Here is a 14,217-nt window from a genome sequence, read left to right as displayed (position 1 = left end):
ACTTGGGCATTGGTCATTTTATCTAGACCAACCATGCGTTCTGATCTCTCGAACACAATTTGGTATTGGTCCCCATACGACCTGTTGTATAAATTTGAGAGAGAAGTTATTACGCTATTAAGTACATTTGAAGACTGTAGTGAATGTCATTGATCAAATGTCATGGGACCAAATCTCCAGGAATAGGTCCAGAGTGGGCAACTGTATTCCTATGTATTACTTTCACAAAATTGTTTACCTGCTTAAAATCAATTGTTGCAAGGTGGGAGGAGTGCACTGTCTTTTCTCCAGGTCACAATATATATTTAAATGTTTACCCAGTTACCAATGCAGTCAATCTTAGACTCTACTCTTTATCCCAGAATAACATACATCAACCAGGTTTCTTTAATAAACAACAAAATTATCAGTTTATTATAAAACGAGACTTAACCAGTAACAAAGCAAAGTATTAATGCACATATTGAAATATGAAAGCTCCCTTTACTTTAGCCGCTCAAACACACACACACACTGGTTAACCGAAAAATAGAGATTTTATCTTTAGAGCTCTGTTACAATAAAAAAGAGAAAAAAGAATACTTCGGCCAAATAATTGCTGATTCTTGAAGAAAAAAGAGAAGAGATGGAAAGATGTCAGTTGTCCCTTTTTGGTTTGGCGTCCCAAGTACGCATAGACGGCCGTTACTGGGATCTTTCTAGAGCAGTACTTTTCAGGCGACGTTGAGGATCAGTTTGGCAGACTTTCCAGGAGAAATGTGGCATCAGGGGTGTCTGGCAGGCTTTTCAGGAAAAAAGCAGCATCTGTTTCTCTATTTCTTCCACTTGATTCTCAGGAAGTTCTCAAAAAGATGGCAGAGGGTGCTGATGGTGACTCCAACTGCCTTCAAAACAGTTCACCCCCCAACACACTGTCCAAAGTGAAACCAAAAACAATATCTCAAGAGTCAAGCCTCCTGACCCCTATAAATATTGACCTGTCATTTCTCTGTAAACATCTCCCCCAAGTCAAAAAGCCCCTGTTGGGTATTTATCTGAATACAGGTAACTTCCAGTAAATGTTGTTTTCAAGCAAGGCCTCGCAATGTATTTTCAATTACCCCAGTGAAAAACAACATCCATGGAATCCTTTTTCAGTTTTCCCAAATAAAACAATGTCCATAATTCAAAAATACATGAGTCCTGAAAAAAAACTTAACAAAAAATATAGAAGCACCGTCCTAACCCCTCCATCCTTGAAGGAATGAAATGCCATTTTCAAATGCATTTCATTACAAAGAGTGGGAAAAAACAGAAGATGAAAAATATTTTAAAACTTATTTCACACTCATACTCATTCACTCTTTACCTGTCGCTAATACAGTTCTGCTTTATACCATCTTTGCACTCAGATAATTCAAAGCAAAATTAAATCCTAAACAAAGCATCCACAATTACATTATTTTTTTCCTATAATGTGGATAATCTTTAAGTGGTAAGGTTGCAATAGTAAACGCCATTGGAATAGTCTGGCATTATGGTTTTTGAATTGCTCCACAAAGGCTAGGGGGTTATGATCAGTATATACCAATGTCTTTCTGTAGTCATGGTGAACATAGACCTCAAAATGCTTAAGAGCTAGTAATAAGCTGAGGGTTTCTTTTTCCACTGTTGAATATCATTTTTGGTGTTGATTTAGCATTTTGGAAAAGTATCCCGCTGGCCTTTCTATGCCTGATTCATTGTGTTGTAACAGGACTGCACCAACCCCCAAGTCACTGGCATCAATTGTTACCTTGAAGGGCTAAGTGAAATTTGGAGCAGCCAACACTGGTTCATTAATCAAAATGGCTTTCAGCCTCTTATAAGATTCTTGGCACTCCTTGACCACACTATCTTGGTGTTAGCTGTTCTTCGAGCTCACTGTAGAGTCCTTGATTGTAGGTAGATCTTGCTTTTCGTTGGGGCCCAGTATTCTTCTTGAACCTTGTTCGCTATAGGAGACTTTTCTCTCTTGGGGTTCATGTGTCTTCAATGGATTCAGAGGCTTGTGAGAAAGAGATGGGAGGAGACAGGAAATAACTTCTTAGTTCAGGAGCAAACAGACACTCTGTCCAAACTGTTTGTACAAATTCAGAAAACTCAGGTTGCCCAGCAAGTTAGTCATGTGACTAGCTGGTTTGACCATGTCCATTTGTGTATTCGTCCACCTTAGCAGTCAACCTGGAATGCAAGCTCCCCCACCATCAATGTCTGGTGATCAAAAGTCCATTGCGGGTTGAATGTGTCAGGGAATGGTCCTTTGTCCTTTCCAAGCACTGTCTGTTAATATGCAAATGTCTTTCCAGCCAAGGGTCCATTGGGGGTTGAATGTGTCAGGGAATGGCTGTTTGGTCCGTCCAAACACTGTTAATATGCAAATGTCTTTCCAGCCAAGATCTGGCATTTCTTTTAAAGCAAGTACATTCTTCACTTCAACAACAGTTTGAAATTTAATGTCCATGTGACAAAACTAATATGCCTCATGCTTGGCAGGTGGGGGCCTGCGTGACACTTGTTTTCTTTCTTTATAGCAGATCTGTCAGTGGAGCAGCTAAAGTACTAAAATTTGGTACAAACTTGTTGTAGAAACCAGACATCCCCAAGAACCTCATGATTTCTCGCCGAGTCCTAGGGTGGGGAACTCCGCCAATGCTTGTACCTTCGCTGTTCTTGGCAACACTTGTCCTTGGCCTACTATATGCTGGAGATTGGTTACTCTGGCTTTTGCAAATTCACTTTTGGCAAGGTTTATCACTAAATCAGCCAATTGTAATTTGCTGAACAGAGCTCTAGTTGTTCCAAGTGGTCCTTCCAAGTGCCACTGTATACCAGCATATCATCAAGGTAAACCACACTGTTAGGAACACTGGCTGTCACTTGGTTCATTAGTCTCTGAAAAGTGGCTGGGGCATTTTTTAGCCCAAATGGCATCGCCCAGCATTGGAAAAGACCGTCTGGTCTGACAAAGGCTGATATTTCTTTAGCTTGGGGTGTTAAAGGAACCTGTATGTATCCGTTTAACAAATCTATTGTTGTAAGAAACATGGTACTGCCCACTCGGTCAATACAGTCTTCCAAGCAAAGAATTGGGTAGGAGTCTGCCTTTGTTATTGCATTAACCTTACTATAGTCTATGCAGAATAGAGTTAAACTGTCAAGTTTACACTCTAACACCACTGGGGAACTCCAGCTGCTTTGATTTTATTTTATTCATTTATGGGATGTAGGCTAGGCCAGCATTTATTGTCCGTCGCTAATTGCCCTTGAGAAGGTGATGGTCTGCTGCCTTCTTGAACTGCTGCAGTCCATGTGGGAGATCCAGGATTTTGACCCAGAGACCGTAAAGGAACAGCGATATAATTCCAAGTCAGGCTGCTGTGTGGCTTGGAGGGTAACTTGCAGGTGGTGGTGTTCCCATGCATTAGCTGCCCTGGTCGTTCTCGGTTGTAGAGATCGCGGGTTTGGGAAGTGCTGTCTTAGAAGCCTTGGTCCGTTGCTGCAGTGCATCTTGTATATGGTACACACTGCTGCCACTGTGCATTGGTGGTGGAGGGAGTGCCTGGGCTGCCAATCAAGCGGACTGCTTTGTCCTGGATGCTGTCAAGCTTCTTGAGTGTTGTTGGAGCTGCACCCATCCAGGAAAGTGGAGAGTATTCCATCACACTCTTGATTTGTGCCTTGTAGATGGTGGACAGGCTTTGGAAAGTCAGGAGGTGAGTTACTCGTCGCAGAATTCCCAACCTCTGACCTATTTTTACAGCTACAGTATAAATAGGGCTGGTCCACTTTTGTTTCTGGTCAATGATAACCCCCAAGATGTTGATAGTGGGGGATTCAGTGATGGTAATGCCATTGAATGTCATGGGGAGATGGTGAGATTCTCTCTTGTTGGAGATGGTTATTGCCTGGCATTTGTGTGTGCAAATGTTACTTGCCACTTATCAGCCCAAGCCTGGATATTGTCCAGGTCTTGCTGCATTTCTACATGGGCTGCTTCAGTATCTGAGGAGTCACAAATGATGCTGAACATTGTGCAATCATCAGCAAACATCCCCACTTCTGACCTTATGATTGAAGGAAGGTCATTGATGAAGTAGCTGAAGATGGTTGGGCCTAGGACACTACCCTGAGGAACTCCTGCAGCAATGTTCTGGAGCTGAGATAATTGACCTCCAACAACTGCAACCATCTTCCTTTACGCTCGGTAAGACTCCAATCAGCGGAGAGTTTTCCCCCGATTCCCATTGATACCAATTTTGCTCGGGCTCCTTGATGCCACACTTGGTCCAAATGCTGCCTTGATGTCAATGGCAGTCACACTTACCTCATGAATCTTTTCTGCACCCTCTCCAACGTCCTTCACATCATTCCTAATGTGTGGTGCCCAGAATTGGACAATATACTCCAGTTGAGACTGAACCAGTGTTTCATACAGGCTCATCATATCTTTCTTGCTTTTGTCTTCTATGCCCCTATTTATAAAACCCAGGATCCTGTATGTTTTATTAACCACTTTCTCAACCTGTCCTGCCATCTACAATGGTCTGTGCACATAATACACTAGCTCCCTTTGCATCTGCACCCCCTGTAGATTTGTATCTTTTAATTTATTTTGCCTCTCCTCGTTCTTCCTACTAAAATGCATCACTTCACACTTCTCTGCATTAAATTTCATCTGCCACTAATCCACCCATTCCACCAGTTTGTCTAAGTCCTCGTGAAGTTTATCACTATCCTCCTCATAGTTCACAATCCTTCCAAGTTTTGTATCATCTGCAAAGTTTGATATTGTACCCCGTAAACGAAAGTCTAGGTCTTTAATATAAATCAAGAAAAGCAGTGGTCCTAACACCGAGCCCTGGGGAACCTGACTATGTATCTTCCTCCAGTCCGAAAAACAATTGTTCACCACTACTCTGTTTTTTGTCACTCAGCCAACTTTGTATCCATTCTGCCACTGTCCTTTTTATTTCATGGGCTTTACCTTGGCTGACAAGCATGTTATGTGGCACTATATCAACTGCCTTTTGTAAGTCAGTATGCACCACATCAACCACATTACCCTCAACAGCGTTTCTGTTACTTCATCAAAAAACTGAAGCAAGTTAGTTAAATATGATTTGCCCTTAACAAATCTGTGCTGGCTTTCCTTAATTAATCCACATTTGGTGAAGTGACTTAATTTTTTCCTGAATTATCGTTTCTAAAGCTTTCCCACCACCGAGGTTAACCTGACTGGCTTGTAGTGGCTCCACTTATCGTTACTCCGTTTTTTTGAACAAAGGTGTAATATTTGCAATTCCCCAGTCCTCTGGCACCACCCCTGTATCTAAGGAGGATTGGAAGATTGTGGCCTAAGACTCTGCAATTTCCACCCTTACTTCCCTCAGTATCCTTGGATGCATCTCATCTGGCCCTGGTGACTTATCAACTTTAAGCACAGCCAACCTATCCAGTACCTCCTCTTCATCAATTTTTAGCCCATCTAGTGTCTCAACTGCCTCCATTTCCACTATGATTTGGGCAGCATCTTCTGCCTTGGTAAAGACAGAAGCAAAATACTCATTTAGTATCTCAGCCATGCTCCTTGCCTCCTTGCGTAAATCCCCTTTTTGGTCCCTAATCAGCCCCATTCCTCCTTTTATCACCATTTAACTATTTATATCGAAGACTTTTGGATTCCCTTTTATGTTAGCTGCCAGTCTCTTCTCATACTCTCTCTTTGCTTCTCTTATTTCTTTTTTGACTTCCCCTCTGAACTTTTTATATCCAACCTGGTTCTGCATTGTATTATCCACTTGACATCTTTCATTTGCTCGCTTTTTCTGCTTTATCTTACTCTCACTGTCATAATCCAGGGAGTTCTGGATTTGTTTGCCTTACCTTTCCCCTCGTGAGAATGTACCTCAACTGTACCCAAACTGTATCCTTTTTGAAGGCAGCCTATAGTTCTGTTACAGTTTTGCCAGCCAATTTACCTGGGCTATATCTGCTCTCACTCCATTTAAGTTGGCTGTGCCCCAATTAATTATTTTTACTCTGGATTGCTCCTTGTCCTTTTCCAGAGTCAACCTAAAACTTATAATACTGTGATCACTGTCCCATAAATATTCCCCAACTGACACTGGATCCATTTGATTCACTTCATTCCCCAGAACAAGATCCTGCAGTGCCTCCTACTTCGATGTGGCAGAAACATACTGATCTAGAAAATTTGCCTGCATACACTTTATAAACTATTCGCCCTCTTTGCCCTTTACACTGTTACTATCCAAGTCTGTTTTCAGATAGTTAAAGTCCCCCACTATAACTATTCTATAGTTCTTGTACCTCTTTGTAATTTCTTTGCAAATTTGTTCCTGTATATCTTTCCAACTAGATGGTAGCCTATAGAATACACCCAGTAGTATGAAGGTACTTGTAATGTTTCTTAGCTCTAACCAAATAGATTCTGTCCTTGACCCCTCTAAGACATCCTTTCTCTCCTGCACTGTAATGCTCAGCTTGTTGCCATGCAAGCACAGCTTGCAGCCATGCAAGTGCAGCTTGCTGCCATGCACACAGACTGCTGCTGTCATGGCTGCAGACCCCAGCGCTCAAAGGCGCTTTCAGGGTCTCACAGCAGTCCAGCAATCTGTCCTGCAACACATTGCTAGGATTGCTGAGGTGCTGACCTGGGGGAGTGGCAGTGGCTCCATGGAGCATGAACCTCTTTCAAGCTGAGGACATTCATCCTCCCACCACTGCCTCTCCACTAGTGCCCAGCCAGCCCAGACTGCCGCCGTCCATGCCGAGGTGGTGTAGTCAGAAGCTGTACCTTGTAGGGCCAAAGTCACATGAGGCTGTCCTGCAAGGTCAGCTGCAGTATCCCTCACCAGCCATGCTGCAGCCACTGGTGTAGCCCTGCGTAGGAGCTCTACGACAGGCAACAGCACATGGAAGACAAGCGCTAAGGGAATACACAAGTTTGATTAGTTGATTTTGATATGGAATATTCAATGGTTTGTTTGATAAATTTGGTTTGGAATGTTTGTGTGGAATGGCTTTTATTTCAGTATTGTGCCTGATGGTCAAGAACAGAAGGATGGTAAGGTGTGGGACAGTTGGTGAATGGGGAATTGGGATTGCGTTCACTGGTACCACAGTCGAACGAGTCAATCATGGACAGCACAACCAGAAAGGGGATGTGTTGGTTGCCTCCTCCCTTCCTCATTCTCCTGTTCTTCTTCCTCGCCTGCTTCCTCCTCCTCCTCTTCAGCTACCCATAATAAACATGGTGGCAAGGCCTGTCTCCTCCTAATGGCGAGATTGTGCAGGATGCAGTAGACCACGATGAATAATTACAATGCACTCTGGAGAGTACTGCAGGTTTGCTCAATTACATTTTGTGTGATGCATGGCTCTCATCATATGCTGCCCAAGTGTGCATGGGTTGAGTTATAAGCCAGGTGGTCAGCAGATAGCCCTTGTCGCCCAGTAGCCACCCTCTGATTTCTTATGGTGGATCGAATGCTGGTGGTGTGGTGGACTGGTGCAGATTAAAGGAATTATGACTGCTGCCAGGATACCAGATATTGACAAACATTATGCACTGAGTATGGTGGCATACCAGCTGGACATTAAGGGACTGGAACTCTTTGAAGTTGCGGTACATCTCTGAATTTACATATGTCACCCACAAAGCAACATGTGTGCTGTCTGTGGCACCCTCCACCATAGGCAAGTGTGCTATTCTAGCGGAACAGCATGCATGCTCTGCCTGCTTCTCTCGGGAAAGTGTTCTTTTAATTTTTGTAAATCTCCAACACTAATTAACTTCTGAAGGAATGAGACTGCATGTGTGTAAAATTAAAATTTCAGTGCCAGAAAGGTTGGTAATATTTATCACTTGTCATGCTGTTAAAATTTCACTTGCACGTGAATGCATTAGCCCTAACTTTTTCTCACATATTTAGTGGGGAATTAATGGGCAAAGACCCCAAGTTCATGCCATTGCATTGGCTTTAGTGCTGAGTTGTAAGTTTCAGGTGGATGTTACCTGAATAGAGGTGACACAGCGGATACCCAACCCTTCTCATCTTGGGATTCTTAACCAAGATAGACCTACAAGATAGACCTACAAGGTACACACTCAAGTTCAGTGATCAAGTCAGAGAGTTTATTAGGCTTAGCTAAGATATACAAAGTTAATACTTAGCAACAGCAATAGGTATATAGCTGCAACTCGGCACCAAGGGTTCTTGCTTCTGAGTCTGCTGGGGCATGGTCTTCTCTCCTTCCACTCTTGCAGTGTTCTGTTGACTGTAGTCAATCTTCTCTTTTGAAGTGTGCCAATGATGTCTCAAACTCTCGTCTTTTTATCCCTTTTAGGGGGCCATATTAGGCCTTGATCTAATCCAGCCAACATGATTGAGTTGAGAATACATCAATGTTTGCCCCTAGTCTCATGATGGCTTAGCACATAAACCCTCACAGATGGTTCTGGTTTTTAACCCTTGCCAGATACCTAAATTACCCCCTTTTTTCGGAGATAGCTCTATTTCTGCGGATTTGTGGTTTTAGCGACTAGACTTTGACTTTCTTTTTATCCTTGTTCTTACACAAGTGCAGAGAAACATGTTTTCCAGACTCTACCGGTCAATTCAGCATTAAATAGCTATACATTGACCTATTTCAGTCAAGGCTGCCCATCATGCCTTGCCATCAAATCCTGACGTTACAGTTCTTGCACAAAGAGTATTACAAAGTTATTCATAAAAGTAAGTCATGAGATTGCTCTAAACCTTACGGAATCTATCAGCAAGGACTGTTACAGCACACCTCAGGAGGAACAGGGTATCTCTCACAGCAACTTAAGGAGGGATATACTTGCATTGTAGGCAGTTCAGAGAAGGTTCAGTAGGTTGATTCCTGGGATGAAAGGGTTGTCTTATGAGGAAAGTTTGAGCAGGTTGGGCCTATGTTCATTGGAGTTGAGAAGAATAAGAGGTGATCTTATTGAAACATATGAGGTTCGAAAGAGGCTTGACGAGGTAGATGCTGAGAGGATGTTGCCGCTCTTGGGGGTATCTAGGGGGCACAGTTTCAAAATAAGGGATCTCCCATTTAAGACAGAGATGAGGAAGAATTTCTTCTCTCAGATAGTCATTAATCTTTGGAATTCTCTACCCCAGAGAGCAGTGGAGGCTGTGTCATTGAATATATTTAATGTTGAGCTAGACAGATTTTTCATCTACAAGATAATCAAAGGTTATGGGGGGAGGGGAGGGGGTGGCAAATAGGAAAGTGAGGTTACAGCCACAATCAGATCAGCCATGATCTTATTGAATGGCAGAGCAGGCTCAACGGGCCGAATGGCCTACTCCTGCTCCTATCTCTTACGTTCTTATGTTAACTTCTGGATTTCCATGTATGCCAGCAGTTTCTGTCCAATTTATTCCCTAATAATGGTGAATGTTATCAACACAAAATCCAGTCCAATATTACAGGTGAATGTTCATTGCCCCAGCAGCAAATACAAGACCTTCATTTTAATGTAGTCTACAGTGCCAGCACTTGGTCAAGCATCAGGCAGACTGGACAGCTGACTACATAGGCAACCAGGACTACTCTCTGGAACCCTGGCTGTTAACACCAGTCAGGTACCCTTAAACAAAGATCGAAATGAAATGCGATGAGTTATACACCTCTGCCCAAATTCTGGTGGAACATGCGACTGTCATTGTAAAATGAAGATTCTGCTCTGTGGATAGATCTGCTGAAACATTGTAAACAGTCCTGAGAAGACATTGAAAATTATTAATACCACCCCGTTGGAGTGGACGTGGCTCTGTGAAACATGTACCTTCTATCCTGTCTCAGGATGACATCATTGGTCCTCCCACCACTGTTACTCCTCCAGTGCCCTTCCTGTTGTCTATCAGCCGGCTGGACCAGACTGTTGCCTCCCCTGTCGAGGTAGAGCAGTTAGAAGTCAGGCCTTATGAGTCAGACCTGCTTGAGGTCATCCTGCAAGCCCCCCACAGACTCCCCCACTGAAAGTCAGCAGTCTTCCACAAGCCATGCTGCAGCCACTGGGGTAACACTGCATAGGAGCACTAGGACAGGCAAAAGCACATGGAAAACAAAGACTAAGGGAATGCACAAGGGTGAATAGTGGACTATTGTATGCAAAATGACATGGGTTGTTTTTTAAATTTGGTTTGGAATGTTTTTATTTTAGCATTGTAACCAAGCAGACACTGTGTTGGCCAGTAACAGAGGGAAGATAAGGTGTGAGACTGCTGGTGAATGAGGATTTGGGGTTTGTTCAATGGTACTGGAGTCGGATGAGTCAATCATGGACAGCCTGGCCATAATGGGGCTATGTTGGTAGTCTCTTCTCTTCCTGTTGCTCCTCTTCTTCCTCCTTAGCTAGTCGCTATATAGCTGGTGGCGAAGTTGTGCAGCATGCAGCAGACCACAACAAATCTTGACATATGCCATGCTGAGTGCTGCACTCCTCCAGAGTGGCCCTGGCAGTGGAAACATTATTTGAGCATGTCAGTGGTCTACTCTATCACATTTTGTGTGGCAGCATGGCTTTCATTATATGCATGCTGCCCACTTATCCGTGTGAAGTGCATAAGAGCCATGATCCATGTGGTCAGTGGATAGCCCTTGTCACCCAACATCCATCATCTGGTTAGCCGTGATGGTACTTATGTAGACAATACAGTGGACTGGCGCAGAATGAAGGCATCATGACTGCCAGGATACTGGACATTGACCTACCTGATGCATTGCATACGGTCACAAACCAGCTGGATGTTGAGGGAGTACAATCCCTTCAGGTTGTGTACATCTCAGAATTTACATGTGGTGCCCGCAAAGCGACCTGTGTGCAGTCAATGGGATCCTGCACCATGGGGAAGCCTGCAGTCCTCATAAGCTGCGTGCTCGCTCCACTTGCTTCTATTTGGCAAGAGAAAATGAAATGTATTCAAATCTCTTGGAATACAGAGCCTCAGTGCCCCCTCCCCCCCCCCCCACCCCGTACAACAGTGGATGGAAAATTGGGAAATTATTTGCTGCAGCCTGGATCAGGCCAGACACGTAAAAGCGTAAAAGTTCATGGCCACAGTCACCTTCACAGTTGGTTTTTGAACATACGCAATGCATTGCCATCCTCGTCCTGCTCTGAGGCTGCAGTTGTGGCTGAAGCAAGTGGCAGATTGCAGTGAAGTCCTCCTTAGCAAAGCAGAGATGTCTGACACACTGTTCCTCGCTGACTTTCAAGTAAGAGAAGTGCTCCCTGAACGCCCTCAACAGGTATGGCCTTCTGCTGAGAGGCCCTCTGCCCCTCCATCTACCAACATCTTGACCTGCTCTGTGTCACCTCTGCTCATTCTCCCTAAAATACTGTATTCCAAGGGGAATGCAAACTATAACACCCATCTCTGGGAGGAAATGTTTTTTGTAGAATCCTTGAAGTTAGGACAAAGTCCTTCAGCATGTGCCAAATCACTCCCTGTAGACTTCAGCAACCGAAACAATTCTGCAAGCTTTCATACTTCTGCAATAGCAGCAAGAGCCAGGAGAAACCAACCAGCGACTAATCTGAAAGTAGTTGATGATCCTTTTAAATAGTGCTGCTGGGGTGTCCTTTAGCTCTGCAAGGTTAAGAGGGGGCATTACCTGGAGTATTGAATTCCAAAGTGGCACCACTAGCATCAAATCAGTGTGACACATTGATTGAAATCACAATCTCCCTAATCTGCAGACTTCTCTGTGCATGCACTAACGCCCTCATCAAAATGCTGTCTGGCACGGTTAGCACCAGAAGTGTGCATGTGCATTACTGATGCCATTTTGAAGGCGAAATTGCACCTGTGGTGCCAAAAAAGGGCGCTACTGAGCTGAAATTTGTGGCCTTCATATTTTGCAGCCTCCTTATCCTCAGTGAGGGGCAAATCTGTTGTGTTTAGATCCACACCCAGAGTGCTCAGTAATCCTGGGGCCATTTTTCTGCAGGTGGCAAAATTGCCCTCAAAGTTGAAATTTATTTATAAACTGCAGTAAAAAATAGAGCATAGTGACTATCATCGTTGCCATCATACCTTAGAAATTAAGAGAGAACCTTCCCTCTTTCTCAACGTTTCTTTTTTAACCCAACTTTGTCATTTGACATATTGGGCCAAATCTTGCTAGAATGGGGCATCTTACAGTGTATAATGAGAGTTGGACTTTTCTGCTCCCTTCAGATTGAAAGTCTGTTTGCACCCTAACTGGCTTGAAGCGCGAGGATAATGGCGTGGCAAGGGCAAAGGCACATTTGGGACCTCAGTGAACAGTGAAACCAACAATATGAGATTTAAAGATTCTGAAAACAGAGTAATGGTTGAGAAGGAGGGTGATTTAGAGTCAAACAGAGTTAATGTTTCAATTCTGTGACCTTTCATCAGACCTCTGATGAAAGCTCACAGACCTGAAACATTGGGCTGGTTTTATCAGCCCTCTAGGGATGAGCTGGGAGGTGGAGGGACCCATAAAATAGCGAGGGAAGACAGGGGTGGGTGCCTGTTGTCTTCCCACTGCCATGCCATTTTGCCAGCAGCAGGGAAGGTGGAGGATGGCCCTCCTGTCCAGAGGCCAATTGAGCCAAAACCCCAACGACAACCAAATAGTTGCCTGACACCTGCCAAGAGAATAAAATTCAGCCCATTAACTCTGTTTCTCTTTCCACAGCTGCTGCCTGACCTGCAGAATATTTCTAGCATTTTCTGTTTTTATTTCAGATTTCTAGCATCTGCAGTATTTTGCTTTTGAATTAGATTCACATCAGGTACTGAAAGAGAAATAAAAAGAGAGGGAAAGGAAAATGATATAGAAAGAAAGGAACAGTAAGAAAAAAAGTAACACTTTAAAATTTGATGTTTTAAAAATCTCTATGCACAATTTACCACCTGAAGGAATGCAACTCCACTGTTAAAGTTGTTCAATTCCTCCATGAGAGAGGTTGCTTGGCACCGCATTAGCATTTATAATGTAGTTAAAAAGGTACTTATGCAGTTAATTACCAGGCTTAACTTTCTATGGTGCGTTTAATGAGCAATTAATATGCAAATCTAGCAAGTTCTTAAAAATAATGGGGTGGCGAAGGGCAAGATGGTGTTTGTACAAAGCAAACGGCGGAGCAAAGTAAATTGACCAGCAAGTTCTGGAGATTTGCAACTCACAGTGTATCTAATCTCCTAAATTTGCTGACCAATTTGCACATAAATAACTGCATGGATCGTTAACATACTGTTATTTTTCCAGCAAGATCCAGCCCAATATCTGACACTGAGACTGCAGTGTAGCAGAAGGACAAAGCACTTGATTTCAAAGTGCAATTTAATAAACTGCTGCAGCCAATTAAGTGCACTTACCTACTTGCACTGAACTACAAATTTCGTTCCACCAATGATACTGAAACCTTACTTGTTTTTGATAAATAAACAAAAAGAAAAAGTTAACTAGTCTGGGATATATAAATATTAACACTGTGTAAAATATGATGGCTATTTAAGAACAGAAAAATATCTTGTTAATGTCATACACATTAATGACTCCACTATCTAACATGCCAGATTATATATAGATTACAGTGTATCAATACACGGATTAATTCCTATGTAAGAAAAGTATAATGCACTTCTGTTGAACATGGTTGATGTGTATTCAATCATCTGAACCACGAAAGCACTATATTGTAAAGCAGATGCCATTTACAGAAAATTATTCATAATTTTGTACATTTTACTTTTGTTTAATCAAGATCATGCTTTATTTCCATACAATCACAATTCAAAAAAGACAAATATCAATTTTGAAAATTTGAAGCCATATAAAAAGGTTATGATGTCAGGATACAGATGTCAAATGATGCACTTGACAAAAGTCAAAGTTTAATAGATATTCAAGGCTATTTTAGAAAAAATGTCTAGTTGCATATGTGCTACTCATTCAGGCTGAAGTGATGCACTCTGGGAATAACTACCAAACCACACTCTGCAACATCTGCTCTCTCTAAGTGAGTTAGCACACGTCAGACATCTTTATGTCAGAATGCTGCAGTGATGGATGCAGTTGCTGAAATGTTGCATAAAATCTGGTGTGTAGTTCTGGCTGTTAAGTGAAATTGCTATTTAAATTAATGGCGCTGTCATAGTTTAT

At 42.8% G+C, this 14,217-nt stretch overlaps 1 protein-coding gene across 1 annotated transcript in view; it reads left to right on the top strand.

The window, feature by feature from the left end:
- Positions 1–14,217, top strand: part of ush2a (Usher syndrome 2A (autosomal recessive, mild)) — a 1,262,450-nt gene that overhangs the window by 1,001,029 nt on the left and 247,204 nt on the right. Inside the window, exons 63-69 of the mRNA XM_068045693.1 lie at positions 1,736–1,919; positions 3,706–3,734; positions 4,956–5,050; positions 7,585–7,669; positions 9,883–9,978; positions 11,332–11,625; positions 12,798–12,813. Of these exons, the coding sequence (XP_067901794.1) occupies positions 1,736–1,919; positions 3,706–3,734; positions 4,956–5,050; positions 7,585–7,669; positions 9,883–9,978; positions 11,332–11,625; positions 12,798–12,813 (799 nt within the window). The remainder of the gene's footprint in view (positions 1–1,735; positions 1,920–3,705; positions 3,735–4,955; positions 5,051–7,584; positions 7,670–9,882; positions 9,979–11,331; positions 11,626–12,797; positions 12,814–14,217) is intronic.

The sequence above is a fragment of the Heterodontus francisci genome, chromosome 13, assembly GCF_036365525.1.
Source record: "Heterodontus francisci isolate sHetFra1 chromosome 13, sHetFra1.hap1, whole genome shotgun sequence".
NCBI classification, from domain to species: Eukaryota; Metazoa; Chordata; class Chondrichthyes; order Heterodontiformes; family Heterodontidae; genus Heterodontus; species Heterodontus francisci.
This window is presented reverse-complemented; position numbering and strand designations above follow the sequence as displayed.